Below are 27,552 nucleotides of genomic sequence, written 5' to 3'. Positions count from 1 at the left end.
ATACACCGGGAAGGCTGTTCTGGGGCAGAGAGGAGGCGATGTTGTTCTTGGGACAGAGCTGGGCTTCGATGGGGTGTAATGAGTCTGTAGTTACAAAGATGGTATTTAATTATTTCTTTTCCATGGTTTTCAAGCCCTGGCACTGTCACTTTGTTGGCAGCAAATCAAACACCATGTTAGCTTATATTAAGGAACAGAAGATGAAGTCCTAGATAAGCACTCAGCTGTAGGAACGTCTTAAATTGAAACGTGCAGGGGAGACACAGAGGAGAGTGCTTTTGCTGTCAGCGCTATCCAGACCCTGTGTCTGTGGCCAGGGCTGTGTTTCTCTCTGCTGGAGTGTCAGTGTCACCGGCCCCATGTGCTCCTTCTAGGATGCGAGGTGAACGGAGAGGAGAGTACAGTGGCAGCCGTCCTTCTGCAGCGCGACCTGTAGGCTCTTGATGGCTGTGGCATCAGGGTTTTGTGTGGACCAGGAGTGAATGCTTGGACGGATGATGGAGTAACCACACCACCACCTACCTTTTAACCACTACTCTTCTCTGGGACACTGATACCCATCACTGCTGAGCACCCATGGGTGCTGAGGTGCAGACCTGGCCGCAGAGCAGGGCGCAGAGTGGTAGCTGCAGGCTGACCTCCCGTTAATGTAAATATTCCCAAACAATGCCTCTGTTCCCGCCAGCTCCTCTCTCTCCATAGTTAATTTCTGACTAAGCTTTTGATAAATGTTTTGTATAGAGCTCCTAGTTTATCTGAAATAGACCTGCTGCCACCACAGCTAAAATCTAAACCAACACTTGACTTTGGGCTCGAGTGCCAGATGAACTTGGCAGTTGCTGACGCGCTGAACGGTCGTGTTCGATGTGCAGACGCCGGCTACGAGTTTTGAGGACTGGCTCTCGCAGAAGATGGGGGACCACAGCTTTTCGGATGCCTGAGAGCAGCCTGGGAAGTACGTGGACAAATTTACTCTCCCAGGGAGGCTGCATTCAGACCACGGTTGATGCATTTTCAGACGTAGACCTGTCTGAAACAGGTCATTTGGTTAAATGAGTTCCTCCAGCCTTACACCAGTTAGCCCCAAGTAGGGTCCGGCCCATGATCCTACTAAAGTAAACGTTTCAAGGCAATGTTTATGGCTGGTAATTTGTTTTAGAGGGTTTTATATAGATGTGTGCGTATGTGCCTACGGGTGTACATACGCGTATATACATACATTCTTGCTCGGGAATGCGGTTTCCAATCCTTTTAACTTGTTCAAAAAGTAAACTAGGGAGAAACTGGCAGTGAGTCGGAGCTGCCTGCCAAGCATCGCAGACCAGAGAAGTGGTAAAACATAAACACTTTGGAGCTTATTCTGGGGATTTATATAGTTTGGCTGCTGAGGGATGGACTTGTGGGGAAGGGGGGGCTCATCAGGCCCTGGCCATGCTGCTCCCGCGGTGCCGAGCCCGGCAGCTCCGCAGCCGTGCTTCCACTGCCGTCAGTGTGCGAGCGAGAGGGTAATGCGGGGTTGTCCATCCCTCCCCTCCTGCTCCTGGTCCACATGGGGTGGGTTTCAGGCGATGGGCGGCGGAACAGGTCCGCTTTCCCCCTCCCCTGCACTAAAGTGAAAGCAGACCTCTAGACGCTTAATCAGATTTGAATGTGGTTTTTGGCGTGGCTTTAAAGAGACTGGCAGTGAATAGCTGGTTTTGATGCCATTTATTAAAAACCTCTGGTAGAATTTGTCTCGGAAAGCCTTTGTGAGAGCTGGCAAACGCACAAGGGTTTGATGCAGTTAATGTATTTTAATCTTCACCCCCCCACCACCACCCCTTCTCCTTTTCTGTCGCTAATTGTAGGGCTCTCAGCTGTCTGCCGTCTTCTCCGGGGGGATGGCAGGCTCTGCAGGGACCTCTGTACAAACACAGGCTTAATAAGGTTGCAGTGGCATGGAGAAAAGTGAGCATCCTCTTCAGGGAGGAGGGCTGGGGTGGGCGGCGTGGGGTGCTGGGTCCCAGGTACCACGCCAGGCTCTGACACGGGGTTGCCGGCTGGCCCCGGCCACGTTAATTAACCTCCCTCATTCTGCTCAAAGCCACAAGGCAGGTGGATGGGGGAAACAAAGATGTCCCTTTTCCAGGTGGCTGGGCAAGTGCAAAGTGTTGATGTTGGACCTCCTTGGCAGCCGGCTCCTGGGAACGGCTCCCTGGGCTTTCGCATTGAGGTTGGTGGGCACCCAGTCTTTTCTCGCTGACTTTATCCCTCTCTTGCCTGGTGCATCCACCTTCCTTGGACCCAGAGGACCTTCTGAGCCTGTTTCTCACTCTTCACCTGCGTTTGGGACTTGTTGGGACTTATTCCCCCCCCCCCCCTCCCCCCCCCAACTTTGTGCCTGAAGGCGCTGCAGCCCCTCACGGCATGGTGGGGGCTGTAGGGAGCACCGTGACATTTGTGTGAGTAATTTGGGCTGTCCCTGCAGCCCGACGCACGGATTGTGCCAACAAGCGGCTGGCTCCCTGGCAGCAGTATTTCGGGGAAAGCTTGAGAGCTTGTAGGAGAGCGGCAAATGTTGTGGAGCTCAAGGAACAAACGGTTTCCCTCCAGCCCACGGTTCAGGCTGTGCATTGCTCCTGTCCCTGCTCCTTGTTCGGGCTGCGTGGAAGAGCTTAGAGCTCTGGCCATGCCCTGGAGTGCTGTACCTGGTTGAGGGACTGAAGTTGGGGTCGCGTTGCGTTTAATTTGTGGGGTTTTTTTGTCTGCCTCATCACAGAAAAGAAAACCTGGCTTTTTTCTGCCATCCCTTGCTCACGTGAGTTGCAAATTCAGCGAGAGGGAGGCGTGGATGAAGATGACTCCCAGGAGAGAAGCAGTCTGAGAGACTCTTAAACAAATGGGAACTGAGCAGCTTTGCTCTTCCCCTGAGGGTTTGGCTGTTAAATAAACTCGCCGATGAGTCTGGCTGCACACGTGTGTTGGTGCAGAAGTGTGTTCATATGCAGGCTGGGTGTAAGCCACCAGGATGGTGTGTGTTGGGTGGTGTGCTCCTTGCATAGCGTTGCACGAGCAGCCCTGTCTGGACTTGTCCTTCTTCCAGAGTTTGCATGGGTTGTAGTGGTCAGAGGGAAGCTAACGTGGCCTTTCCTCTTCTCCTTTCCCTCTCCAGGGTTCCACCTCAGCGGGACGGTAACGGAGCCGGCGACTGCGACAGAACCAGAGATGACCTACAAGGTGGCCATCAGCTTTGACCGCTGCAAAATCACCTCAGTGACATGTGGCTGCGGGAACAAGGACATTTTTTACTGTGCCCACGTCGTGGCACTTTCGCTGTACAGGATCCGCAAGCCGGACCAGGTCAAACTCCGTCTTCCCATCTCAGAGACCCTTTTCCAGATGAACAGGGACCAGCTCCAGAAGTTTGTTCAGTATTTGATCACGGCACACCACACCGAGGTGCTGCCCACCGCCCAGAAGTTGGCTGATGAGATCCTGTCCTCCAACTCGGAGATCAACCAAGTGCATGGTAAGTCCTCCCTACTCGCTGGGTGGCTCGGCACCGATTCAGTGTCCGTTTGGGGATGGGCTGGTGGTTTCACACTGATGGTGTTGACCTTACTTTTGCTATGTTTGTCTGTTGCTGCATGGAGAGAGGTGGCAGCGTCAAACTGGTGTTAATGCACAGGTGTTGGCACCACATCGCTGTTGGCCATGCGTCCCCATTCTGCCTTCTGTCCTTCTTTATGTGTTTGTCTGTCAAACACTGGCTTCAACAGGCAAGAAAAGGCAGAGCAGAGAGGCTGGCGGTGCACAAGGCACAGCTCAGAGTGGGATGGAGAAGCCAAGGTTGGAGGAAGGGAGCACGTTTAGTCCCCAGCACAGAAGAACGTGGTGCTGGGATCTGGGGGAGCGGGAGGTGCAGTGGGGGGACGTGGCTCCTCCAGCCCAGCCTTGCACGTTGCTAAGTCAGTTGTGGCTGAGCCGGCGGGAGATAAAGCTTTAATCTCCATGGGCGTTAATTTGCCCATAATAAATGAGCGCTGCTGTCCTGACCTACTGCACAAAGGCAGCGGAGATGTGTCCTGGGGCTTTGTGTTTGGAAGATGCTTTTGACTTCCTCCCCTGGAAAGCACTGGCTGTGGGACACTGCCCATCCCAGCCCCGCTGCAGTTGCCTAGTGGCCCAGGAGGTGGCCCGGGCTCCCTGGGGAGTTGCTCTGAGGCTCGCTTCATCAGCTGAAGCCGGACACTCCTGCTGTGTCTTTCCAAGGAGCCCAGGAGCTGAGGTTGCCCAGGGTCTGCAACAATGAGCCGCTCCCCACCGCGCCTGTCCCACCAGCTGTAGAGCGGAGATAATAAACACTTATCTGCCACGGAAGGGCGTTGCAGGGATTAACACATGCCTGTTAAGTGCTCCGAAGATGAAAAGCCCCATATGCAGCCTAAAATAGGATCTGAACTGGTTGAATCCACATGTAGAGGTGAGGCCAGGGGTCCACCTCCACCGTAGGGGTGATGGCAGCTCTGATCTTAGATATTTCCCCCTCCCTCTGTCTGGTTGTTCCTGCTCCTGCCTTGGGAGAGGCTTTTGTCTCCTCCTCTGGGCCACATCTGCTGTGTGTGGTTGTGCTCTAAATTACTACTGCCTTTTGTGGGGGGTTCCTCATTTTTTGGCATTAAAAAAGAAAGAGGAACTGTGATACTGCAAGAATCTGGTGAGGTCCGTTCCCTCCCTGAGCTGATCCACTGAAGCTGAGGTTGGGCGAGATCCCTTCTTGGCCATTGTTTGAGGCTGCTTTCTCCTAAGCAGATTGAAGAAAAGCTTTTAAGGCTCTGAATATTTATTGCTCTAGAGTCAGCAAAAGGCTGGTGATTGAGAGTCTTACAAAGATACAGATGTTGGCTCCGTTTCAATATCTGCCTCTTGTTTTTACAAGTGGTTATAAAAAACACAAAGCAAAAATTCTCTGCCCCTTCAGACTCGTGCAAATTCACACACTCTGGCGTGCGATTTTGAACTGACAGAGATGCGTTGACTTACTCAGCAGAAGGTGGCACCCACCTGACACCCGTGTGGCTGCCTAGCCATGGTCACAAGCAAGTGAACTCCTCTGCAGGCAGGAGAACAGCCTCGTCTCATCCTGAGGGAGGATGTAGATCAGCCTTAGCATGATGAGATGACCTAAAGGTGACCATAAGATGATGAACTCATAGAAGTTGCACCTTGTGAAAAGGAAGGCTCAAAAAAATCCACACTCAAGTTCAGAGTGGTGTCAACCATGGCTTCAGCTCTCAGTCCTGGGCAGTGTTGCAAGCTTTGCCCTCCCTGTCCTGCCAGCAAAGCACAGTCTCAGAGCGACTACATTGCAGAGCTACTTGAGCAAGGAGCCCAGGGTAAGGAGAGGCTGCAGGCGTGTGGGACTGCGTATGTGAGAGCAATCCGGCAGCTCCTTGGGAGCTCTGGTTGAAGGGGATCCAAATTTTTCCCCCGTCTTGCCCTTCCCAGCTGCAGTTCATGCATTCATAGAGGGTCCCTGATCCTGGGATTTGAAAATTCTTCAAGGTATGCTTTACATAGGGCTTTACAGGCTTACACGTGCATTTCTTGGCCGTGTCTAGTTAAGACCCTTGGGGTCACACCTTTGTTCACCTCAGAGTTGAGGCCAAGCTGGCTTTTGGCAGGCCAGCCTCTGCAGCCCAAACAGTAACCTAGTGTGTGCACTGGACGCCTGAGGTTATCACACCTTGAAGCCAGAACAGCTTCTCCATAAATCCTTTCTTTTTTTTCTCCCCATTTTTTCTGAGGAGAGGTCTGTTGAGCTTCAGGTCAGCATTGGGTCTTGCCCACCTGCCTCTGGTCACCCAAAGGGCTGCTCCTTCTCTGTCGATGGTGAGCACGTGGGATGGAGGAGCTGATTCTGCACCTCGGGAGCATGCCAGGCTCTCTGGGGAATGACGCTTGTGCGAGGCGATCATCCGGTTTTGTAAAATAAGGCTTTCAGGGCTGCTCCTTCTCCCCCTGCAGAGCCTGAGCAGCAAAGAAAATCGCAGGCTGTTGTCTGGCGCGCTGGTCTCGGGGCGTCAGAGCTTTGTTCCTTGCAGGAGTCTGTAGCTGCGGGCTGTGCACCGCATGCCGATCTTCCCAGCTGCCTTCCTAGAAGGATATGCAAACTATCCAGTAACGATGGAGCCTTGGAGCGCAGCCAAGGCGCTCGCCTGTTCTCGAAGGATTCAATCCAAGCAGCGAGCCTAGGTGTGCCTGCCGCTCTGCTCCCCGCTTGACCCCTGCCTGCTCAAGCGAGTCACGTTTCTGCTCTCGTCGCTGGCTGCAAAGGGCAGCGGGCTCACCGCGAGAGCGTCTCACGTGTCTGACACCTCCTCGCTCGGCGTCTGAAGTGGCAGCTGGAGTGAGGAGACCGGGGTGGGTTTCAGTGCTGCGGTGTGTGTGTCCCTGCCCCGAGCGTGTTCCTGCTCCTTGGGGACAAAGTCAGCAGCGTGACTGTCCGGCACGGAGCAAGGCTGCAAGGTTGTCATCGCGCCAGCAAATGTGACTGGCAGCTGCTTGACCTTTCCTGGTGGGGTGGCTGCTGGGGGTAGCCAGGACCTGCAGCTGGAGAGCTTGGATCCAACAGCCAGGCCTCTGGTGGAGTGAGGAGCATCTGGTGGTGGCCACCTTGTCACTCTGCTCCCTCTGCTCTTCCAAGAGCACCAGCCCAGGGTGTGCCTTGGTTTGCTGAGCCTGACTCAGGGAAATGCAAGGTGAAAAGTGGCTCAGGGCCACCAGCTGTGGTGGGACATGCTGTGGATAGGTGCAGCTTTGCCACTGGAGGGATCCATGCTCTACCACCATGAACGATGAGAAGCACATGTCCTCCTGAGGTGCGAATGAGGAACAGAGAGCGATTGCTTTGGTGCGGTAAACTATTGTAGAGAGGACCAGGAGGTATTGGAGAGGGCAAGACTGAGAAAAAGAGCTGAAATTGGAATTGTAGGCAGAGAGTGAGTTTTCGGGGGCAAAAGAAGGCAATACGGTGGAGGAGGAGCTCAGAAGCACCAGTGAGTCCTGACAGCAGCGCAGGGTTTCCTGCTGTCGCAGTGTGGATCCAACATCCAGCAGCAGTGAGTGCGCAGGGTCCAAGTCAACCAGCAGGCTTGGGAGGTGGCATTCATCTCCTCTTGTGTTTTGGTTCATGCTTGTAGAGAATGACTTGAATTTGTTTTAAGAGGAAGATAGGTACACTGTGGGGTGCTGCTGTCTCAGATACGTCCTTTGAGCTTAATTGGGATGTCTGGGCTTTGGAGGCAAACGCTAGGTTCTTCCTGAGGGCAAAAGCAGTCTGTGGCCAAGGAAGGAGAGGGGTCTGGTGGAGACCACTGGACAGAGATGGTGGTCATTAAAATCTTTAATTAGAAGCTTAAAGACAGGAGAGGCAGCTCTGAAGAGTGAGTGTGCCTGTGGGCCCAGAAGATTTGGGGCTTAAGGATGTCCTTAGTGCATCATTGGTGAAGTCTCCTCCTTCCACGGGTGAGGATCGGGAGGTTTTGGCAGGCCCGGTGGTTGCAGCTCGGTAACTGAACCTGCTCGAGTAGTGCTCGGGTATGGCAGGGAGAGCTGCTGTCAACTCAGGAGATGTGGTCGGGGCGGTCTGTCTGTCCCATGGAAATGCCAATGGGTGATACAATGTCCGCGGTGCTCAGCTGATGCCATCGAAAGGCTTAGGATGGTCTTCTGAGCCAGAAGGCAGAAAAGCCACAAAACCTCCACTGTCTCACAATGCGGGGGCAGCTCTCTCCGAGGTCAAGCCAGCAGAGAGTCAGTGTGAATCGCCAAGGGGCCTCTGTGGTCCTGCAGGGTCTCAGGAGCTTCCTTGGAGGAGAGGACCTTCAGAAAACTCCTAGTGGGAATGGTCCCTCAGGCTTTGTCATGGGAAAACCAGATGTACTCATGCAAAAGCTGTAAGGAGCGCTCTGCCTCATCTTCTCACTTTTGTCCCAGCTGTACTCTTAGCCAACTTGAGCACTTCCTTCAGTTCCTGGGCTAATACTGGCCTTCACCCATTGGCCTGTCTTGCTCCCTGTGCACAGAAAGTCAGCTGCCAGGTTGGCCATGCTGGAAGTCCCAGCCCGCTTGTCCTGTCGCACTGAGCCAGGGCGAATGTTTGAGGAGTCCTCAGGCAGTCTTTAACTTTGAGGTCATCCCATGACAGCATCTGGAGCGCAGTACCAGTAAATCTATTTGAAATTCTGCCTTCCCGCTGGGGAGGAGGAGAAGGTCAGGTCTCCAGGGGATTCATGTTCCTGGTTGCTGAGCTGATGTGAAGTTAAGGGAAAATAACACACCTGAGTGCTGAAGACAAAGGCTCTGCCAGTGGCTCTTCCCCCTTGTCTTGCAGAGCCAATGGTGTTGCCAAATGACACCAGAGTACGGGTGAGGTTCTTGACAAGGGGCTTCCAAAGATGACTGAACCCGATGCTGGTACCAGCTGAGCCAGGGAGCTCCAAGCCATCGTGCTGGGAGCTGGTCTGGCTTCTCTTGCTCCATCTCTGTCAGACGGTTGTGAATCTTCAGGCTGCCCTGGAGGCTCCATCCAACCTGCCTCCCCTTGAAAATGAACTGGGAGCCTTGGCGGAGCTTGACTTCTCACTCTGCTGCTATTTTTAATCCCTCATTAGAGTTCATTTCCTTTCTGGTGCCTGGTTATTTTCTCTCTGAGGTTTTCTGCTGTTTGTTTATTTGTCCCTGTCCTTCCCCCTGCACCCTGAGCTGTTCCTTCGCGTCTGTTTTCTCTCTGGACGCTGGAGAGGCAGCCTGGAGGCGTTCAGCCATGCCACCACGTGCAGTCATAAGATGTCCCTTGTGAACTGCTGCACGATGGCCAGCCCTGCTCCAGGCGGCTGTGGCTCGCTGGCTGGCAGAGCCCTCCTCAGCACTGCTGACCCCGGGGCCAGCATGGCCAGACCGGGAGCCACCAGTAGGTACTGGGTGCAGTTGGCCAAGATGACCGTGAGGGAGATGCTGGGGTGGCCACCTGCATCCCTGGGTTGCTTTTATTATTCATTTGTCAGCTCCAGACACCGGTTAAAAAAAAATAATTATCCCTTTTTCTTTGTGTTGCTGCTCCTGCTCCGGGTGAGACACACTGGGAGTGCTTCCCACGTCACCTGGCTGATGTATCTCCCCTTCTTGGGTTCAGGAGCTTGGGTTTGGGGTATGCCAATGCCTTGGCATGACCCACGAGGTCCCATCACCTCCTCAGCCCTGGAAATCTGCTGCTTTCCAGTCCAGGAGTGCCTTTCATTTTCTTCATGTTGGGCAGCTAATTGCTGAGCAAGGCGTTCAATTTTCCGTGCCTGGCTTCACTCTGTTTTCTAATTTGTAGATTTTTCCAGTCCTTATTCCTCAGCCTTTGTATCCACCTGGAGAAGTCTCACTTGGCTGTCAAACAGTTAAAACCCAAGCCCTGCTTCTCATTTAATGGATTGCATTTTTATCTCTGTTTCTACAGCCACTGTAAATGGGCTGGTGAAACCTTCTTTCCACTCAAGATGTGCAGTGGTGTTTCCTTAAATCTGAATCCGGCAGGACCAAGATCCAGCACATCTGAAACAGGGCTCTTTGGAGCAGGAACGCTGCTATATGAGAAATGTGTTACGCAGGCGCTGGGCTGTTTTACATGCCGTTCCCTGCTCCTTTGGAGCCGAGACATGGAATCACTCATCAGCTGCGTCACGGCATGCCGCTGCCGAAGCCCCCATGGTGTGAACGTTGGCAAGGGGGAGTGGACAAATCCTGCCATTAATATTTAAACCCGGTACAAATCCCGTTGTTTGCTCTTAAATGTTTATCCAGCTCCTCAGCATAATTGGGCAGCCCGTTATCTGCCGGGTTGCATTGCACATGTAGGAATCTGCTATTACAATTCTCTCTGAATCTTTTATAGGAGAGAAAAATACATTTACAAGCAAATTTAGGTTTTATTTGGAGGCGCGGGAGGCACGTTACTAATTTGGCTACGGCCCGAACCCCAACGTGCGAAGTGCTCAATGTGTTGCGTGGGAGGAGGAGGTTTTATTTAGCTGCTTTCCTCGCTGCTCGGGCTTTCCGTCGCTAACGCTATGTGTGAGCAGCGAGCGCCGAGGGTAGCCCTGGGAACCCCACAAAAATGCAACCACTTTTTGCATCTTTCTGACTCCTCCACCTTTATCCATCACAGCAGCCTCAGTGAGGGACCAAGGATGGGCTGAGCTTAGGTGGGATGGGTCATTCCAGGCATCCATGCCCTCCTGGTCCCTGTAGGTGGGACCAGGTGACCCTGTAGAATCATCTGGGATGACCTGGCTGGTCTGGATAGCTGCATCTGGGAGCGGCGGGCGGAATGGTGGTGAGAAGGATATTAAGAGTCCAAGCAAGCGTCTGGGATACCTCAGCGATGGGGACGGATAAGCGCTTGTGGTAGACAGATTAGTCATCGGTTCCTGATACGGGATAATCGCTGGCTTGTCTGCTCTTTATCTGCAGGATAAGGACTGGGTTGGGGGAGGGAAGGAAAAGGCACGGAAAAGCCGGGACCTGAGATGGTCAGGATGGACTGTCCATGGCATGGTGGTCCCTCGTGGCTTACGACAGGGCTTGGGGGAGCTGGATCAGGGCACAAATGGGGCCGTAGGCGAAAGCCCTCTTGCTCACGCGGGGGCTGTGATTTTCTTTCTGCTGCTTCAGCTCCCATCCCAATTACGTGGTTGTGTCAACCATAAATTATTCTGCAGAGGGAGCAGCATCCTCCTCTCCCTTCAGCACGGTGCAGGCTGTGCCTAGAGCTTGCTGGAACAGCTGTCGGGCAGCGACTGTTAGCAGAAATTAAAATAATTTTGTAAAGGACAATAAATACAAATAGCTGTATCTTATCGTGTCAGGAGCATTCTCAGCCTTTGCTGGAGGAGCAAAACCCCTCGGGTTGATGTCCTCTCGCTTACAAGCCAAGAAGCGACAGTCGCTCTGCTAAGCAGGCATCCCGGAGCTTGATTTTCATGAATTGCGTTTAAGCTCCTGGTTCAGCAACGCGCGGGGCTGGGGCATGCACAGCATCCTGAGCTGTCTCTGTGTGAAAGCCGTGTCTGGTCCCCAACCAGATCCTAGTCGAGTGGGGAAGACATCATTAAGATTTAATTGGGAACCTGTCGGCTACAGCATCCCTTGGCTGTCCGTGCAGCACCTCCCTCTTCCCACGCTGACCCCCTTCCTCGCTGGAGAGCGAGATGAGATGGGAGAAGCAGACTTAAGTTCTACAGAGCATCCTCTAGCCGCACTGGTCCCTCCTTGGCACTGATTTTCCCTAAGGAGTTTCTGCAGAGTAGGACTCAAAAACGGGGAGCTGAGAAGCTGAGTTTCTGTTCCCTTCTGTGCTCCTGGCTGGAGCCGTGCTGCTGCCTGCCCTGCGAGCCTGGGAAGCTGGGGCATTGCTGGGAGATAGGGCAGTGCTTGGGGGAAAAAGTGGGAATTGAAAGGGGCAAGGCAAGGGAAGGTGGATCCCAAGCTATTGTTTAAGGCACTTGTGGGTCTTCTTTTCTTTTTTTCTTCTCTGGAAGATGAAATAGAGCTTGTGAACACAGGTGTGTGCCTGACAAAGGCCCTGCACTGGACACAGTTTGTTCTTTGAAGGTTTATTGATCCTTTGTTTTTTCCAGGGGAGGGTCTCTCCCCGGCAGGTACACTGATGCAAAGGGACGTGTCCCCTGTCCTAAAGCAAATGAGGGGCAGGAGCTGGTGTTTAACCCGGGGCTCTGGACGCCCCCCATGCAGTGGGACTTTTGTTAGACTGTTCATAGAGTGGGGAAGGGCTTGCAGGAATTGGAGCTTTACTGATGCTTAAACAAACGGGTGATGTGGAGCAGGAGGAGCACCCCGGGCGATCCCTGGAGCGGGGGAGCGCTCTGGGCTCTGCAGCTGCGCTGTCTGCACCCCTGGGGCTTTGAAGGAAGGCAGGTCTCTGCTCTTCCTCAGCCTCACTTCACGTGGGGCGCAGAAGGGCTAGCCAGGCGTCAGCCCTGTGGTCAGGATCCCTCCTGACGGCTGCTGCCACTGCCGTGGAAGGAGAGCGTGATGCTGCCAGCTGGGGCTCACTGCCTGGGAACCTGGTTGGTTTTCCCTTGCCTGAGCTGATAAAATAGAGGTGGGTCCATATAAAATAGAGGTATGTCCACTTCTTGCTGGTGGGACAGCTGACCCTGCTGCTATAAACATGGTTGTCTCTTTTCTCCTCCCTCCCTGTCTCCCCCAGGTGCTCCTGACCCCACTGCTGGGGCCAGCATCGACGACGAGAACTGCTGGCACTTGGACGAGGAACAGGTCCGAGAGCAGGTGAAGCTGTTCCTATCTCAGGGAGGGTACTACGGCTCGGGGAAGCAGCTCAACTCCATGTTTGCCAAGGTGAGGAGGAGCCGGCTGCTCTCTCCCCTCTCCGCTCGGCGTGTCACGTAGCCGGCAGCTCGCCGGCTGCCCTGGCAGGGTGCCCGTCACAGCTGGGAATCTCTGCTCCAGTGCCTTCTCGCCCGGTCGCGGAGCAGGCGGTTGTAATCCAGGCTCTGGGTCAGGCCTGGGTTGTCTCACACGCTCTCCTGGCAGGTCCATTCCTCCCACGCGATGGGCTTGCCATGATCCCTGCGCGAGGGAGGGCTTTCCCCCATCTCCCCATCAGCGCAGTGGAGGGAAGGCCAACCCTGCAGAGCCTACAGAGACCTTGGAGAGGTGGCATCAGCCTACAGGCTCTTCTCTTTCTTTGCAGAAGAGCCTTGTTTTCATGTTCTTGGTTGCTTGGTCCTCTACACAGCCTAGGCTGTGGCTGTTGCTCAGCTGGACTACAACCAGTCAGGTCCCAGTCATTGCATGACTGTTAGAATGTATGACTATACATTATATGCATATATATATATGTGTGTGTGTATATTTACAGTCTGGACCCCCAGACTGAGGGAGCTGTGGGTTGCCAGCCAGGTGACCATGTCTTAAACACCTCCAGGGGACCATGGTTTGTCTCACCAAGGGCCATTCTGTCCTCTCCAGGTTCGGGAGATGCTGCGCATGAGGGACTCCAACGGGGCCAGGATGCTGACGTTGATAACGGAGCAGTTCATGGCCGATCCTCGGCTCTCCCTCTGGAGGCAGCAGGGGACGGGCATAACGGAGAAGTGCCGGCAGCTCTGGGATGAGCTGGGTAAGAGTCACCACCTCGTAGAGACAAACAGCAGGTTTGCCTGGGCTGCAGGGCCAGCAGACATCATCCTAGAGCCTTTTGGGGCTCGTTTTTTTTGGGAGCAGAGGCCCTGAGAGATGCCAGGAGCTTCCTCTATCTCCTGCTGGGGAAATTTTGCTGGGACAGCTGGATCAGACCTCAACTGCACAGCTCGACACCTTAAACCAGCCCCTTTCCTCTAAAGGCATCAAAGATGACGGGTGTCCGGAGTGTGGCTGGTCCCATACTTGCAGCAGCCTGGTGTTTGGTGTGCTGCCCCGAAGCCTTTGCGAGGGAGAGGGGCTGATGCGCCCCAGGGGTTAGATGTAGCCTGGACGTGGAAGTGCTGGTCCTGCAGGAACCGTGATCCAGAGGGGCAAAGGCAGGGTCTGAAGTCTCATCCCGTCTTAACAGATTTCTACCTGCCCCTGTGCACGTTTCCAGGGTGAGGGGGGACAGGATGGCCAGCGCAGAGCCTGGCTTTAAGGGAAATGCAGTTCTGGGTAAATCTAGCTAAGCACCTTAGACACCGGCTCAGCTGCCTGACACCCTAATATCATTAGAATAAAACATTTAGATGACGTGGGCCCGGGGAGGTTGGTTGTGTGGCAGAGTTAACCAAGCAGTTCTGGACTCTTCTGGGCATCTGGAATCTTGGGTGAGCAGTTTGACTTTTGCCATGGTTTCACGATGAGTGACTTTGAGCTCCTCTGCCTGTGGGAGATGCTGTGTAAAGGCCAGGACTCACGGGCTGGGTCTAAAGGGATGTTGTAGAGCTGGAAAAAGGATGAGGGTGGTCCAGGGTCGGGAGCACCCGAAGCTGCAGCTGGGATCACAGACCCTCCTACCAAGTGCCCAACCGATGCAAACGTAGCCATGAGACTGGAGAGCTTGGACAAACAGCGCAGACAAGAGATGGGAGGGGTGGGATGTCTCGCTTCTGTGTGAAGTTCCATGGATGGAAATAACCACGCCGTCTCTGGAGAGCTCATCTGTGCTTGCTTGCCAAGAAGATATTTCCAGGATTTCGGGATGCTGCAGCTAGATGGTTGGATACAGAAGAATCCTGGAGAGGTGGCCAAATCCGCCAAGCCAGAATTTCCACATGGAAGAAAGCAAACAACATCGGTGAAATGTGGATGGATGGGTGTCTGGGCAGGCCTGGACGCAGGAAACAATTTGCCCAGAATTACAGATTATTTGGCCAGATCTCAAACCCACTATCCAAGCTGAGAGCCCGCCCTCCCTTCCTGCACACATGAGGCGGGAGTGGCTGGGTTTCAGTCCTGGAACCACGCAAGGACCGGGTGGGTTGGTGCGCATAGTTTTTTTTTTGGCAGAGTGGGAGGAGGTGACAGCACGTCCCCATCAGCAGATGGCAAGGTGGCTGAAGAACGTCAGGGCCCTACCAAGGCTGGATCAGCGTGACAGCAGGTGAAGCGTGGTGCCAGCCAACGCACGTCAGAGCGAGCGGCTCCCCTGGCGTAGGCACGTCACACGGGAGGGATTTGGGCACCTTCATGCTGAAGTGAAGCCCCTGCAGAGGACACGGTGATGGTCCAAGAACCATCTCCAGGGCAGGATGGGCATGGACTATACTCAAAGCGGGGATTATTCTCCCCATTTTACAGAAGCCTTTTGGATTTGGACCTGGGCAGAGTTTGCTGTAGGAACAGAGCATCCTTCTGAAGAAAGGGTCCAGGCATGAAGGGACCAGAGCTGCAGTGAGCTGGTGGTCTTCATTGGTAACAAACATCGGCAACGCGCAGAGATGTCCCAAACTGTCGCTGGGTGGGTATCGGTAGCTGGGAGGCTTGGGACGGTGAAGGCATGTTGTCCGACCGCCTGTGGGCTGCGGATGCCAGAGCTGCCTGGCGTTACCACTGCTGCCAAAGAGAGGGATGAGGGGCCTGTTGCGAGCTGCTGCGGGAAGCCCCAGCGCAGACCGTGTTCTCTTGCCACGTGGGAAAGAAAAATGGGCCTCACAGAAATTATTTTGGGCACGTGTTTAATAATTAATCATCGATTTTTAGGAAAGACTGCAGCAACAGACTTGCGTGGGATTGGAAGAAGATCAGCCTTAAAGAAGATTGTGGATTTATGCTGGGGAAAATGTAAAGGATTTTGCAGGATTTCAGAGTTTAAAATAAATAAATAAATAAATAAAAAGGGCATCGTTTGCTCGTGCGTGTGCTGCCAACTGAACATCTATTGCCCCGTCTGCTGGGGAGCCAAAGGAAAGACCTGCTGGATGGAGAGCTCTGCGGCGTGGGAGTATTTGCCCTGGCGCATTAGTACTTACGATTAAAGCCTAATTACAAAAAATAGACGAAAAACCAGCTGAAGTGCAGCCTGACCTTAATCTGCCTGGAGACGGGTTTATTTATCTCAGCCACTTGTTTACAGTGGGGAATTTCAGCAGATTAAGCCGGGGAGCGACCCTGTGGGAAACAGGAGAATTTCTTTGATGGTTATGAAACTTGGGCGGGGGATCGCAGCGCCTGTCCTCTCCGGGGCCAGCAGCCGGGACCGCTGGGCTGGGAAGGCTCTGACCCCCCCCTTCCTCCCCGTCCCTGCACCCAGCCCCGTCATCAAAAAGCATTTTTGTTTAGAGGCTTAGCTTAATCGTGATCTGCCGCTTTGTTCGCCGCTTAACCTCCTGCTATCAGAAAGTTCAGATGAAGGTTTCTGCAGCATGTGAACAGACACAGAGTCTGACCCGGCATGGCGTTTCGGCTCAGGACAGGAGTCACTTGTGCTGTCAGCCGATGTCACTTGACCATGGGGCTCAGAAAACCCCTCTTTTCCATCTCCCAGATAACTACGTGGCTGAGACAGATGTGAATCCCTCTTCCCTCCTTGTTCCCACCACATCTTCCCTTCTGCAGGAGTGCTCAGGGGCGCAGCGTTTTGGCAGGCAAAGGATGCCGCGGAGGGCTCCCGAAAATAGGCTGTGAGGGAAGTCATGAGGCTTCCAAGGATCGCATCTTAGCTGAGCTGTGGGAGGTAAAAATGCAGCGGGTGCATCCCATTCCTGGGGGCGGCAGAGATGGGGCACCAAGCTTTATTACCGCCTGTCAGCCGAGCCACTCCGCTCGCCGTCGGAGGCGTGAGCTGAAATTGCCGAGGGATGCTTCTGGCACAAGCAGCCCGGGAGCGGGCGAAGAGGGTCAGTGACAACAGGCGGGAGTGCTGGTGGGAAGGGGATGCCTGAAACCAGTCGGAAGCCCCGGGACGCCCAGCACCAGGAGCCGAGCGCAGGATTTAGCTCACACCTGCCCGAGGAGGTGGGGAGTTTTATGCCCTTGGGGTGGCAGCGGGCAGGCACCCACCGCTCACCTAAGGGGAGTAACCAGAGCCTTAAGGAAGACTCATTTTCCAGGGCCGAGACCTGATTTTTTCAAAGGTGCCATGTCCGTGCAGCCGCTGTGGAGCCTGCAGGAGCCTGGGAGTGAGTGACATAGACCTGCTCTGGGAGAGGTGGGCCCTGAAAGCCCCAAAGGAGATGGCTCTTCTCTTGCACGTGCATTAGTTGCTAGTGTTGCAGGTCAAAAGCCTTATTCCCCCCCGTTCATCAGAAAGGAGCAAGCTTTCGGTGGGGTTTTCTGGGAGCAGCAGAGCTGAGGCGCTGATGGAGCTGGCCCAGGTGAGGGCTGCTTTGAATATTTGCTGATCTTTGGTGCCTGCGGTTGCTCTTCCCGTGCCTGTTCCTGGATGCGATGCTGCTGCCACCATCTGCGTTGTGACGCCGTGACGTCTCTCCTGCCGAGCCAGGCCGCTCTGAGGAGCTGGACGTGCACAGCCTTCGCGCCTTATTAATGACTTGAACCAAACACGTCCACAAGTCCCAACTGGCAGAGGACGGGTGCTGGGAGATGCACCCCAAAAGCACCACCAAAGCTCAGCTATAACCTGGAGGAACGGGGAGACACCAGGGTGGAGCCGGAGCCAGGACATCACCGCTCAGCCTGGTTTTGCCTCACACTGCCTGGAAAAGGGACCGGCTGCTCCAGCTGCCTGTGTCGGAGTCGCAGCCTCATTCGACACGCAGCTGTGCAGCTGGGGAGCTGCCGCACAAAACACAGCGAGCCAGGGAGGTGGTTTGGGTGCCTGGAGGAATCCCCTCTCCACACAGCGGAGACCTGCGGGGTGATGTCCTGCCTCTGGCTGTCATTTTGGGATGGGAACTTTGGCTCTGGGAGTGATGGAGAGGTGGGGGAGAGCAGCTGGCTGGGTGGGGAGGAGGAAGGTGCTCCAGGTCTCCACTGGGGCCATGGAGGAGAAGCAAGGGAGGGTGTTTCTGCGGGAGGGTGAGCTGTCTTGTGTGCGTGGCAGGATCCGACACGGGCAGAGAGAGGAGCGGCATGAGCTGCTCAGCCTGGGGGGATCCCCGGGGACACCCCGCACGGCAGCTGTGCCAGCACACAGCCATCCCACCCCACAGGGCAGGCACAAGGGAGGGGACATGCTGTATCTGGCAGCCTCGCAGGGAACTTTGGGCAGAAACACAATTAGCTAAAGGAGAATGCATGGTTTTGCTCTTATTCAGGTTGCTGCAGCCCTTTTCAGAGCAGTGGGTGACCCAGGAGAGTCGGCTAGGCTCAGTTAGCAGCACCAGCGTCAGCCCTGTCTTACGAAAGGATGAGTTGGATCTTAACGATGGCAGATGTCCTTGGGCCTGGTTTTGCCTCCCACGCAGCAGACAGCATCATCACGCCTGTGAGGTCCCGTGCTTGACCCAGAGGGTGTCAGCATGGGCGCCCTACTGATGGGCACTTCTGCTTGCGAGGTCTGAGGGTTCACACCTTGGAGGGCTCTTGCCTGCGAGGCATCAAGCCAAGCTCCAGGTTCCTCTGCTGGTTCCTCTGCAGGCTGGGGGCTACTGGGGATTAAAAAAGAAAAAGAAAAAAAAAAAAAAGGAAGAAAATACACCAAATCTCCTTTTTAAATAGTTGAATGCAAATGGCCCGAAGAACAATGGCAGATGAAATAGCATTCGGAGTGGGCTTTAAAGTGCTTAGAACGTGGGTAGGATCAAAATCAGGTTAGTCTTTGGAGATACAGACTCTGCAGCTTGCCAGGGTGTTTTTAAGCATGCTTTGATGTGTAGTTCAAACACTAGATTTGTCCTGGCAGACAGAAGCACTCACAAATTCATACACAGCCGCTCTCCCCTTCCCTCCTCCCCACTGTCCCCCATCTCATGAGATTATAATTTAGCTTCATTACGGAGGAGTTTTACTTTTATTTAAAGGCTGTCTAAATCCCCCTCCTGGGTCCGTGCATTATGCTGAAATGAGTTTACAAACGCCGGTGAAACCTTGCAGGCTCTCGTGACGAGCGCGGCAGCAGCAGAGCTTTGGCCCCGCGGGTACGGTGGTGGCACCTCCTTGATTTCTTGGCTTTGTTTAGGGGCACTGTGGGTGTGCGTGGTGTTAAACCCGCACTGCAAGCTGGAAGAGAAATCCTGCTGGCTTCGGCAGCTGCGCAAGTGGGGAGAGATGGACGTCTGTCCCCTGGAAGATGGCAATTACGGTAACGAGCTTCCCAACATCACCAACGCGCTTACGCAGAGCTCCGGTCACAGCCAAGGTGAGTCCAGGCAGGGAGTGGAAATCCAGGGAGTTGGGTCCGGGTCAAAATGCACCCCAAAGTTGAGAGACCTCAATTCACCGGCTGGTGATGTCTCTGGGAGTCATGGGAATATAAAATACGTCTCTTTACAGCCTCTGGTTTTAGATACACTTGGAAATGTTTGGCTCTTTGCTACATCTTGGGTGAAGTCACCTGTATTTTAAGCACCATATCAGAGGCCATTTTAAAGCAATTTGACCTCGGGAGAGTTTAGACCCCTACAGCCTGTGCAGTTTTGGGTATGGAGTTTTACAGAAAACTGGTGCCGCTTGAATGGGAGCGGAGCTGAGTTTGGAAGCCCTCGCTGAAATGGGCGAGTGAGGAGTTGGAGATGATGCAGAGTCCCTTTCCCAACCCTGTAATGTAAGAGTGAGGAGTTGGCGATGATGCAGACCCCCTTTCCCAGCCCTTGAGCCTTGCTTATGGGCTTTGATTCAGGTGGTAGATAAGTCATTAGCCAGGAATGTGAAATGCAGTTCAAGTGCAGAGCATAGTGTAGTTATGGAGTTGTTCCCTTGTGCTAAAATATTTTCTCAACCCCTGACAAAGTATTTGATCCCTTGAAATTTAAGCACTTTTCCCCTCTTCCTTTTTGCCTGAAGTAGGCATTAATTGAAAGTTACTGCTCTTATTGTGCCTCCATCTGCTGCACTGGAATTGCTCTTTGGTGTATTACCAAAATGGGAAGAAAGGGGGACAGCAGCCGTGCCGCGAAGGAAGCTTCACTCTTCTGGGTGGGATTAGACCTTCAGCAGCAGTTCGGGAGCGTGGATGTCCTGCCAGCCCACCCCAGCCATGGCCAGGACCGTGCACCCCGGCTGCCTCCCCCTGTGCATCCTCAGCAAGTGGCTTAATTTAAACCTGGCCTTGCTCCATGTCCTGCGCCAACCCCGGGACTTCCCCCTGGTGTTCCCAGCTCCGCCGAGGATTTGCTCTGGCATTCGGGGCAGGTTGCCGGGGCCGAGCTGGTCACTTATTTTAGATGTGCCAGGGAGTTTCCGAAGCACGTGCTGAGAACGTCCTCTTGTCCCCACGCTCCTGCCTCTCCAAGCAGGGGACTGAGAGCAGCACAGATCCTGGACGTGTCCCGGGGTTAATGTTTGTGCGTATGCAAATAGTGCTGCAGATTGTTGCCAGCCTCTTTTATTACTGAAGGAGAACAGCTGATTCCTGAAATCCTTCCTGGTAAAGTGAGCAGGCTTGGCTGTCTACTTGCGAACACCTGTTTAATTTCTCTCCACCTCGGGGTGCCTGCAGCTTTCAGGCTAATTGCTTGTTGCCATCGTTTCCGGCGTGTGTTTATCCAGTCTCCTGGATCAGCTTTGAGCAGTGCCTTTTGTTTTCCCCCCTTGAACGCGCTTAACTTGGCCCGTCTTGCGGGTTGCAGGACCTAACATTCAGCGTTGCATCCCCTTTGGGGCTTCCTGTTTTGCAGCCTGCTGGCTGTGTTTGGCCCTCATGACCCAGCGTGGCTGGAGCAATAGCGGGATTGCTCCAGACGGGCCTTTTCCTCCCAACAAACCACTTGTCTGATCTGTCTGGATGGAGTGAAATGCTCACCCAGCATTTGAGAGCTTCAAAAATGTCAGTGAAGTTACAGAGCGGTTCTGAAGAGGAGCGCAGACATCTGCTGCAGAGCAGCGGTGGGGTTTCAGATGATGCCGTCTCCTTCCGTCCAGCCCCCTGATGCAGCCGGAGGAGGTTGCTGGAGGGCGATGGTTCCCGCCATCGCCCAGAGGCAGATGAGACACGCTGCTGTGGTTCCCCATGTGGCTTCAGGTGCTGCTGGTCTAAGCAGCTGTGGTTCGATGAAGCCGGGGCTTTGCATTGGAGCAGAAGAGGAGAGCTCGTGGTGCTTGCTGGGCAGTGACGCTGAGGAAGCCCAGTCCTGACCCCTGGCAGCTGAGTGTCACAGGGGTGGGAATGCGTGGCCACATTTCAATGTGACAGTGGATTATTGTCAGAAAGCAAATAGACGGCGTCCCTGCCTCTTTTCTCGCCTGTCTGGCCAAGGCAACTGTTGTAGCAAGTTACTTAGCAATGTCATCTAAGGAGACGGGGATGGGCTGCAGAGGTATCTAAAGGGAATGGTTTCCTGTGCTCAGCTTGGAAACAGCTGGGATGGGACCAGGTGGGTCTGTGCTCTCATTGTAAAGACGTTTCTCTGCCCAGGGAGGTCGTGTCTGGGGGTGGGACCGGGCTGCCCCTGCCCCACCAAGGCACTGATGTTTTTTCTCTTCGCAGAATCCCTGGCCAGGCCCAGACGAACCGTGTTCACCCGAGCGATCGAGGGCTGTGACCTCCACTGGCAGGACAGCCACCTGCAGCGCATCATTAGCAGTGACTTCTACGTGTCTCCTTCCTACCAACGGGAGGGCGAGAGCCTCCTCTTCAACTCCCAGGGGCAGCCGCTGTGGCTAGGTGAGCATCCAGACCAGCAGCCCCTTGCGTGGCCTGGGTGGGTAGAGTTGCTAGTGGAGAAGAGCCACCCGAGACATCAAAGAAGCTTTGCTGCCCTGGGTCCTTGCAAGCTTCTGCGTCCTAGATTGAAAGTGCCTCCCTGGCCCTTAGCCTGAGGAGTGGGGCGAGCAGAAGGACTTGATGCCCTCCCACACCCAGCCACTGTCCTTATAGCAAACCCCACATCTTTACAGGGTGGGTTTCCCTTGGTCAGCTTGGACCGGGCTGGTCGTGTCCTCTGTCATCGTGCCAGTGTGTTTGGCTGTCCCCAGTGCAAGCTCTCACTGTTCCCACTACAGGGGGACGCTTAAAGTCCCTTGAAAGTTGGTTGGGGAGCACAGCTGTATGGTCTGGATTTTTTCTTCCCTGCTCTCACCTTCTTTTTATTCTTCCCTTAAAGGCAATTATCAGACAGTACAATTAAGCCTTGGATGAGCTTAAGGCCTACTGGACCAGTCAAGTCCAGTACCCTCTGTGTTGTAGACCTTTAGACCATGTCCCTCAAGGCACACAACCTCCCTACTGCAAAGTCAAGACCCAGGGCAGCTCTGCAGACCCTTGACAACTACGTGTCCTGGGATGAGAATGGGTGAGACGGAGGGCTTGGAGGGTGCCTGGTGTGGCTGTCAGCCCTCAGACTGACCCCAAAATGGGAGACGCAAGGCCCCCACACCTCCAAGAGGGTGGATGCCTCATCCCCACAGCCAAAGAGGAGAATGTATGGACATGGAAAAGGTCAAAGCGTATCCCTGCTCTGTCATCTGCTCCAGGTGCTGGGGTTTGCCGTCACCCAGCCAAATGGGAAGAGAATATTTACAGTCACCCAGAGATGTGGTTTGTGGAGCAGCGGGCACTAAGTCGCTGTTAAAGCCAGGAGATAAGTTATAAAGGGCCCATGTGAAGGCCGCTGGTACATCTCTGCTAGCTCAGCTGGAGCAGGAGAGGACGTTTCTACTCTAGGAGGAGTTTTGTGTAGCCGCAGGCGGCAGGTCTCCTCCCTGCGCAGCCATAGGCAGCGGTGGTGGGCTCACGCTTCCGGGGACTCTGTCTATCTAGCAGGGGTGTGGTGGCCACAGCTCCCCCGCCCCTGGCGTAATCTGGGCTCTGGTGAGCCCTTCGGCCCCGGTGGTTGGTGCACGTTATTCATCTGATGTAGCTGCCTTGATGTTTGGATTTTGCGCTTTCTTGGTGCTCCTTCAGGGACGCAGTGCTGGGAGAGGCGTGTGATTTGTCAGTAACTTCCAGTGATGAATTCAGCAAGAAGCTGGATATTTCATCCATTTAGCAAACGAGTAGAGGAAGCAATAAGAAGCACTTTACAGATGCGTTTGTTCTGAAACCTCTTTCTCGTGTGTTCCTTGCGGGTGACCTTTGGGACATGGAAACCCCATTTGTGGAGATGGTTGTCTCCATTTCCAAAGCTTTCTGAGCTCTTCCAGAAATAGAAATTATCCCTCTATCGTAATTTTAGATCTTCTGTCTTTGCCTTTTGTTTGTTTGTTTGTTTGTTTCCCCCTTGGTAGGACATTTTGCAAGAAAATAGGATTTTCACTGCTTGTTATGCAGCATGTCATGTCATCTGCTCCTGCTAATTTCTCACTCAGTCATAATCCTCTCCACAGTTGCTTGTGATTTCAGGTGAGCAATGAGCAGCAGGAGCAGATGAATTCCTAAGCAACTGTGAGTCTTGTGGGGCGTTCTTGCAACCGTTTCTAGTAATAAAACGCCAGGTAGGAGAGCTGCAGAAGAGACGGGGTGTCTGCAGAGCTCGCTCCATGGAAGCATTAAGGAAGCAGTTCAAAACATCACCCCAGATCTGCCGGTGCCCCCAGCGCGGTGCTGGATGCACAGCCTCACCCCCTGTATCCCCACCTGTGTGATGAGAGCAGGGGAGAGGTGCTGGAGGAGACACTAAGAAGCGTTTGGGTGCACAGCAGTGAGAGAAATCACCGTCAGCTGTGCAGATTTTAGGAGGAGTGAGTGGCAGGGTGGTAACAGCCTGTGTTTGGAGCCATTGTGTTGCAGCAACGGCGTGTTGGAAATGCTCCCACCGGATGAGGTTTGTGGAGGTGGGGATTTAGGTACGGACGTGGCTGCTGTGGGTTGAACATGGTGGACTTGGTAGGAGTCCCCTTAGTATTCCTGGTAGGCATCCCTGCCAGGAGCAGGGAGAAAGTGATGGACTTTAAGGCAGGGATCAGGAGTTTAGTTGGGGCGTGGGGAAGACCGGTAGAATAAAATACCCTGAAGCCTGATGCTGTCAGGTTCTCTCCCCCGATCAGTATCATCCCGTGAATTTCTGTGCTCCTCTGGCTCAGCCATGCCCCTGTGTTTGTCCTTGCCTTGCAGAACACGTCCCGACAGCCTGTGCTCGGGTGGACGCCCTGCGCTCCCATGGCTATCCCAGAGAAGCTCTCCGACTAACTGTTGCCATAATCAACACCCTGCGACTGCAGCAGCAAAGGCAGCTGGAAATATATAAGCATCAGAAGAAAGGTATGAGTAGAGCTATGGAAGAAGTGTCCCACGAGGTCTAGCTGGGGCATCCCAGCTGGTTGAGAAAGTCTTCTCCATCTCAGAGAGTAGTGCTGCCCCATCCAGAGCAGCAGAACGTACCCAGAGTACCAGGAGACAAGATCAGTGTTTCTCCTTTTGCAGTTGTGGTTGGCGGAGAGCCGGGGTCAGTTACTGCAGTGCTGCTGGTGGTTGGTGACTCCTGGCCCTTGCTAGCTCAGCCAGCTTGAGTTCTTCAAAAGGTGGAGCTTTTAAGACTCGCTGGGAGTCTTTGTCATCTCCAGAGAGATTTCCACTTGTGTTTCCAAAACGTTCGGGCTGCCATTGCAAATGAGTCTGTAAGTTGCAAGTCCGGCTTTATAGACCGCATCCTGGGACTCTGCAGCCCCTCATGTTGTCCTGGAACAAAGAACGAACCACTGCATCTTATGTGACCTTGGGGGCACCTTCTTTTGTTGTGTGCCTGCTCGCTTTGATGTCTGTGGCAGCCTGCGGCGTGGCTGCTCTGAGCTGCTCCTTGCCCTCACAAGCTACCGTGCCCAGGTTGGCCCTGGAAGTCCCCAGTAAGGGGTAAGAAAAGGCCTTTGGTCTCAGAGATCTCTCTGGGTGCAGAACCTGTCTTTCAATTCATCACTTTTAATGTCTTTCTGTTCCGTTTTTTTGCAGAGCTGCTGCAGCGAGGAGCAACAACCATCACCAACTTGGAGGGCTGGGTGGGCCACCCTCTGAACCCCATCGGCTGCCTCTTTCTCACCCTGACCGAAGCTTGTAGATTAGAAGAGGAAAATTGCCTTGAAATTTCAGGTACTGAGTGCTCCTCCTGGCTCCCTTCCTGGTGCCTGGGGCTGAACCGAGCCCGGCGGGCAGACCCTGGGTGCAGCTCTGGGGCTCGGGACTCCTGGGCTCCAAACCTCCCCTCTCTCCACCTTTGCAGGAGCAGCCCGGGCAGAGCCGCAGTGCAGAGAAGGGGGAGTTAGTGCCCTGAGGTTTCCCAGCCTCTGGTTTGCAGCAAGAGCAGAGCAGGAGAGTGGCTTAGCAGAGCTGGGCCAAGGCACGCTGGCCCATGGGGCGGGTCTGGTGGCAGCCATGTACCCTGTTGCACAGATCTCAGGGCTCCTGCACCTCCTAGTGAGAGCAGGAAGGAGGGTGAAGCCCACATCTCCTGTAGGGAGCTTTTATCCATCATGTCTGGGTGACCAAAGGCAGGCAGCGAGGGAAGCGTGGGTCTTGCTTCTGAAGTCTCTGCTGTGGTTCTGACGCTTAGGAAGGCTCTTCTAACCTTGCTCTGTCTCTCCCCCTTCTTTCAGACGCCGGGGACTCCAAACCCCCAGTGTATCAACACGTGCCCGTCGCGACCAGTAGCCAAGACAGCGGCGAGTCCTACCTGTCCCTGGCCTTAGAGGTGGCCCTGATGGGGATGGGCCAGCAGAGAGTGATGCCTGAAGGTCTCTATGCCCAAGACAAGGTGTGCCGTAATGAGGAGCAGATCATCGCCCGGCTGCAGGATCTGGAGCTGGACCCGGTGCTGGTGCAGACCCTGCGGAAGCAGTGCATCTTGCTGCTGGAAGGTGGGGGCTTGGTCCATCTGGCTGGCTCCTGTGTCTTAGCTGAGTGCTGGTAACGTCTCCAGGGTGCCCTTTCCAAGGTTATGCCTGGCTGACCCCATCCTGGCTTCTTCCCCTGTGAGTGTGGTGCTGAGTCTGTAGAATGGCTGCTTTGCCCCATCAAAGCAAGGGTTTGCTGACATCCCTGGAGGGAGACCGCCTCAGCTGCGTTACAGAGAAGGGTGCTAAGCACGTGGCCTCGGTTTCTGAGGGATTTGCACTTGAAAGGGTTTTTAGAAAAGGAAGGAGCAGCCCCTTCCCCTGAGTCCAACTTGAGTAATGCACCAGGGAGCTGCTCAGCAGATCCTCAAAGCTTTGAGGTGGTGCAAACCCCAGCCACAGATCCTGCTGTGCTAATTAGGGATGATGGGCTCTGCTTCTGCCTAGGTGGTCCCTTCAGCGGCTTGGGAGAAGTCATCCACCGTGAGAGCGTCCCCATGCACACCTTTGCCAAATACCTGTTCTCTGCCCTGCTGCCCCACGATGCAGATCTGGCGTACAAGCTGGCTTTGCGGGCCATGAGGTTGGTGCATGTTTTATTCTGTCTCTGCCCCCCAGTCGCGCCTCCCTCCTCTGCTCTGCCGGGAAGCCGGGATGCTTTGTAACCCTGGAGCAGGGATGGGAGTGGAGGCAGGCTTGGAGCTTGCCGTCCCTGGGATCATCCTGTGCAGCGTGTAGGGCTTTCCCGGGCACCAGGCAGCAGTGCAAAGAGACTCCTGCCCTCTGTTTGGGTGATTCCTGGCTTTCAAGCCCCCTCCATAGGGATTTGCATGGGTGTGATAATGTCTGCTGGTCCAGCCCTCTGCCCAGCGCCTCGCTCCAGGCTGGACCACCACCTGCCTGTCCTGGTGACAGGCGTCCTCCTCTGGAGCAGGTCCCAGGGAGGCATGGTGCTGTCATCTGCCTTCTGTCTGCCAGGCCTCGGGCACGCTGCAGGAAGGGCTGTTATCCCGGCACAGATGGGCAGATGATTTGCCCTGGGCTCCAGGATGTCGCAGAGCCGGGCACAGTCGCACTCTGTTCTCCATTAAAGCCCAGCTCCGTCTCTGGGACTGGGGACAGGGCTGGTGCCGAGAGCTGCCCCATCTCCCTCCCCGGTGCATGACACACCTCAGACATCAGCCCGTGTACTGCAGTTTTTTGGCAGGGGCCGAATGGGTCTTGAAAATGCTGGGATCTCCCAAATGAGTCAATGCTTCAAGGACCGTCAGCCCCAGTGCATCCCAGTGCCCTCTCCCTCTGACACCATCTTTCTTGCGGCGTTTCCTCGGTGAAATGGGCCATCTCTCCCCAGTGCTGAGAGAAATTTTGAAATCCCTTCATCCTGGGAAGAGCTGCTCAGGATGACAGCCAGACCTAAAAGAGCAGCCAAGGGCCTCTGCAGTGCACGGAGACACCATGCCCCACCAGACCTGAGACCTCCAGCCACCGAGCAGGAGTGGGACTGAGGCCCTGGGGGCAGACGTTGCTCCCTCACCATCTGTTAGTGCCTGTCCCCTGCTCCCAGCTGGGACCCCCTGTGTCGGGGTGTCTCTGACCCGGGCTGGGACGGTTGGGCTTCTGCTGCCCTGTGGGTACTCCAAGCCTGCGAGTGAAGAAAGCAAAGGCAGTTGGATGCTCTCCATGTGCAGGGGGACGTCTGGCCATCAAGTTAGTGACACCAGCACCAACTCAGGGCTTTAAGAGCCAACATGGTTTTGGCACCATGGCTGGCAACGTGAGACTCCTGCTCCACTTCCTCAGGCTTCCTTCTCCCCCGGAATTTCCAGGCTTTTAGATATCCCCACAAAAGCAGGTAACCCAAACCGGCTGCGGAGGCCCTGGGGAAATGTGCCGCTGCTTCTGATCACAACCGGGCGTTTTAAGAAGAACCAGATGATAAAGCCAGGAGTTCTGCCGGGCGCTCTGACATGAAAGGAGCGGAGAGGGAGGAGGGATTTTGGTTTGTTTTGTTTTTTTTTTTTTTCCTTTTTTTTCTGAGGCTTGTGCTTTTTCTTACAAGTTTATAAATCACTTCACGGATCATTCTTCTCCTTTCAAGTTGGTCTCAGATTGATCCCTGCGCCCATGTGTTGAGCACGCTGCCTCGGGAGCCCCCACACGTGCACGGCAGCAGGATGCTTTCAAAGG

The 27,552-nt window shown here is 54.5% G+C and overlaps 1 protein-coding gene across 1 annotated transcript in view; it reads left to right on the top strand.

The window, feature by feature from the left end:
* ZSWIM5 (zinc finger SWIM-type containing 5) overlaps window positions 1-27,552 on the top strand; it is a 100,905-nt gene that overhangs the window by 68,297 nt on the left and 5,056 nt on the right. The window contains exons 2-10 of the mRNA XM_074598436.1: window positions 3,152-3,508; window positions 12,260-12,408; window positions 13,042-13,192; window positions 18,623-18,802; window positions 21,089-21,265; window positions 23,654-23,800; window positions 24,485-24,622; window positions 25,126-25,386; window positions 25,810-25,945. Coding sequence (XP_074454537.1) covers window positions 3,152-3,508; window positions 12,260-12,408; window positions 13,042-13,192; window positions 18,623-18,802; window positions 21,089-21,265; window positions 23,654-23,800; window positions 24,485-24,622; window positions 25,126-25,386; window positions 25,810-25,945 — 1,696 coding nt within the window. The remainder of the gene's footprint in view (window positions 1-3,151; window positions 3,509-12,259; window positions 12,409-13,041; window positions 13,193-18,622; window positions 18,803-21,088; window positions 21,266-23,653; window positions 23,801-24,484; window positions 24,623-25,125; window positions 25,387-25,809; window positions 25,946-27,552) is intronic.

This window comes from Larus michahellis, chromosome 8 (assembly GCF_964199755.1).
Source record: "Larus michahellis chromosome 8, bLarMic1.1, whole genome shotgun sequence".
Classification (NCBI taxonomy): Eukaryota; Metazoa; Chordata; class Aves; order Charadriiformes; family Laridae; genus Larus; species Larus michahellis.
This window is presented reverse-complemented; position numbering and strand designations above follow the sequence as displayed.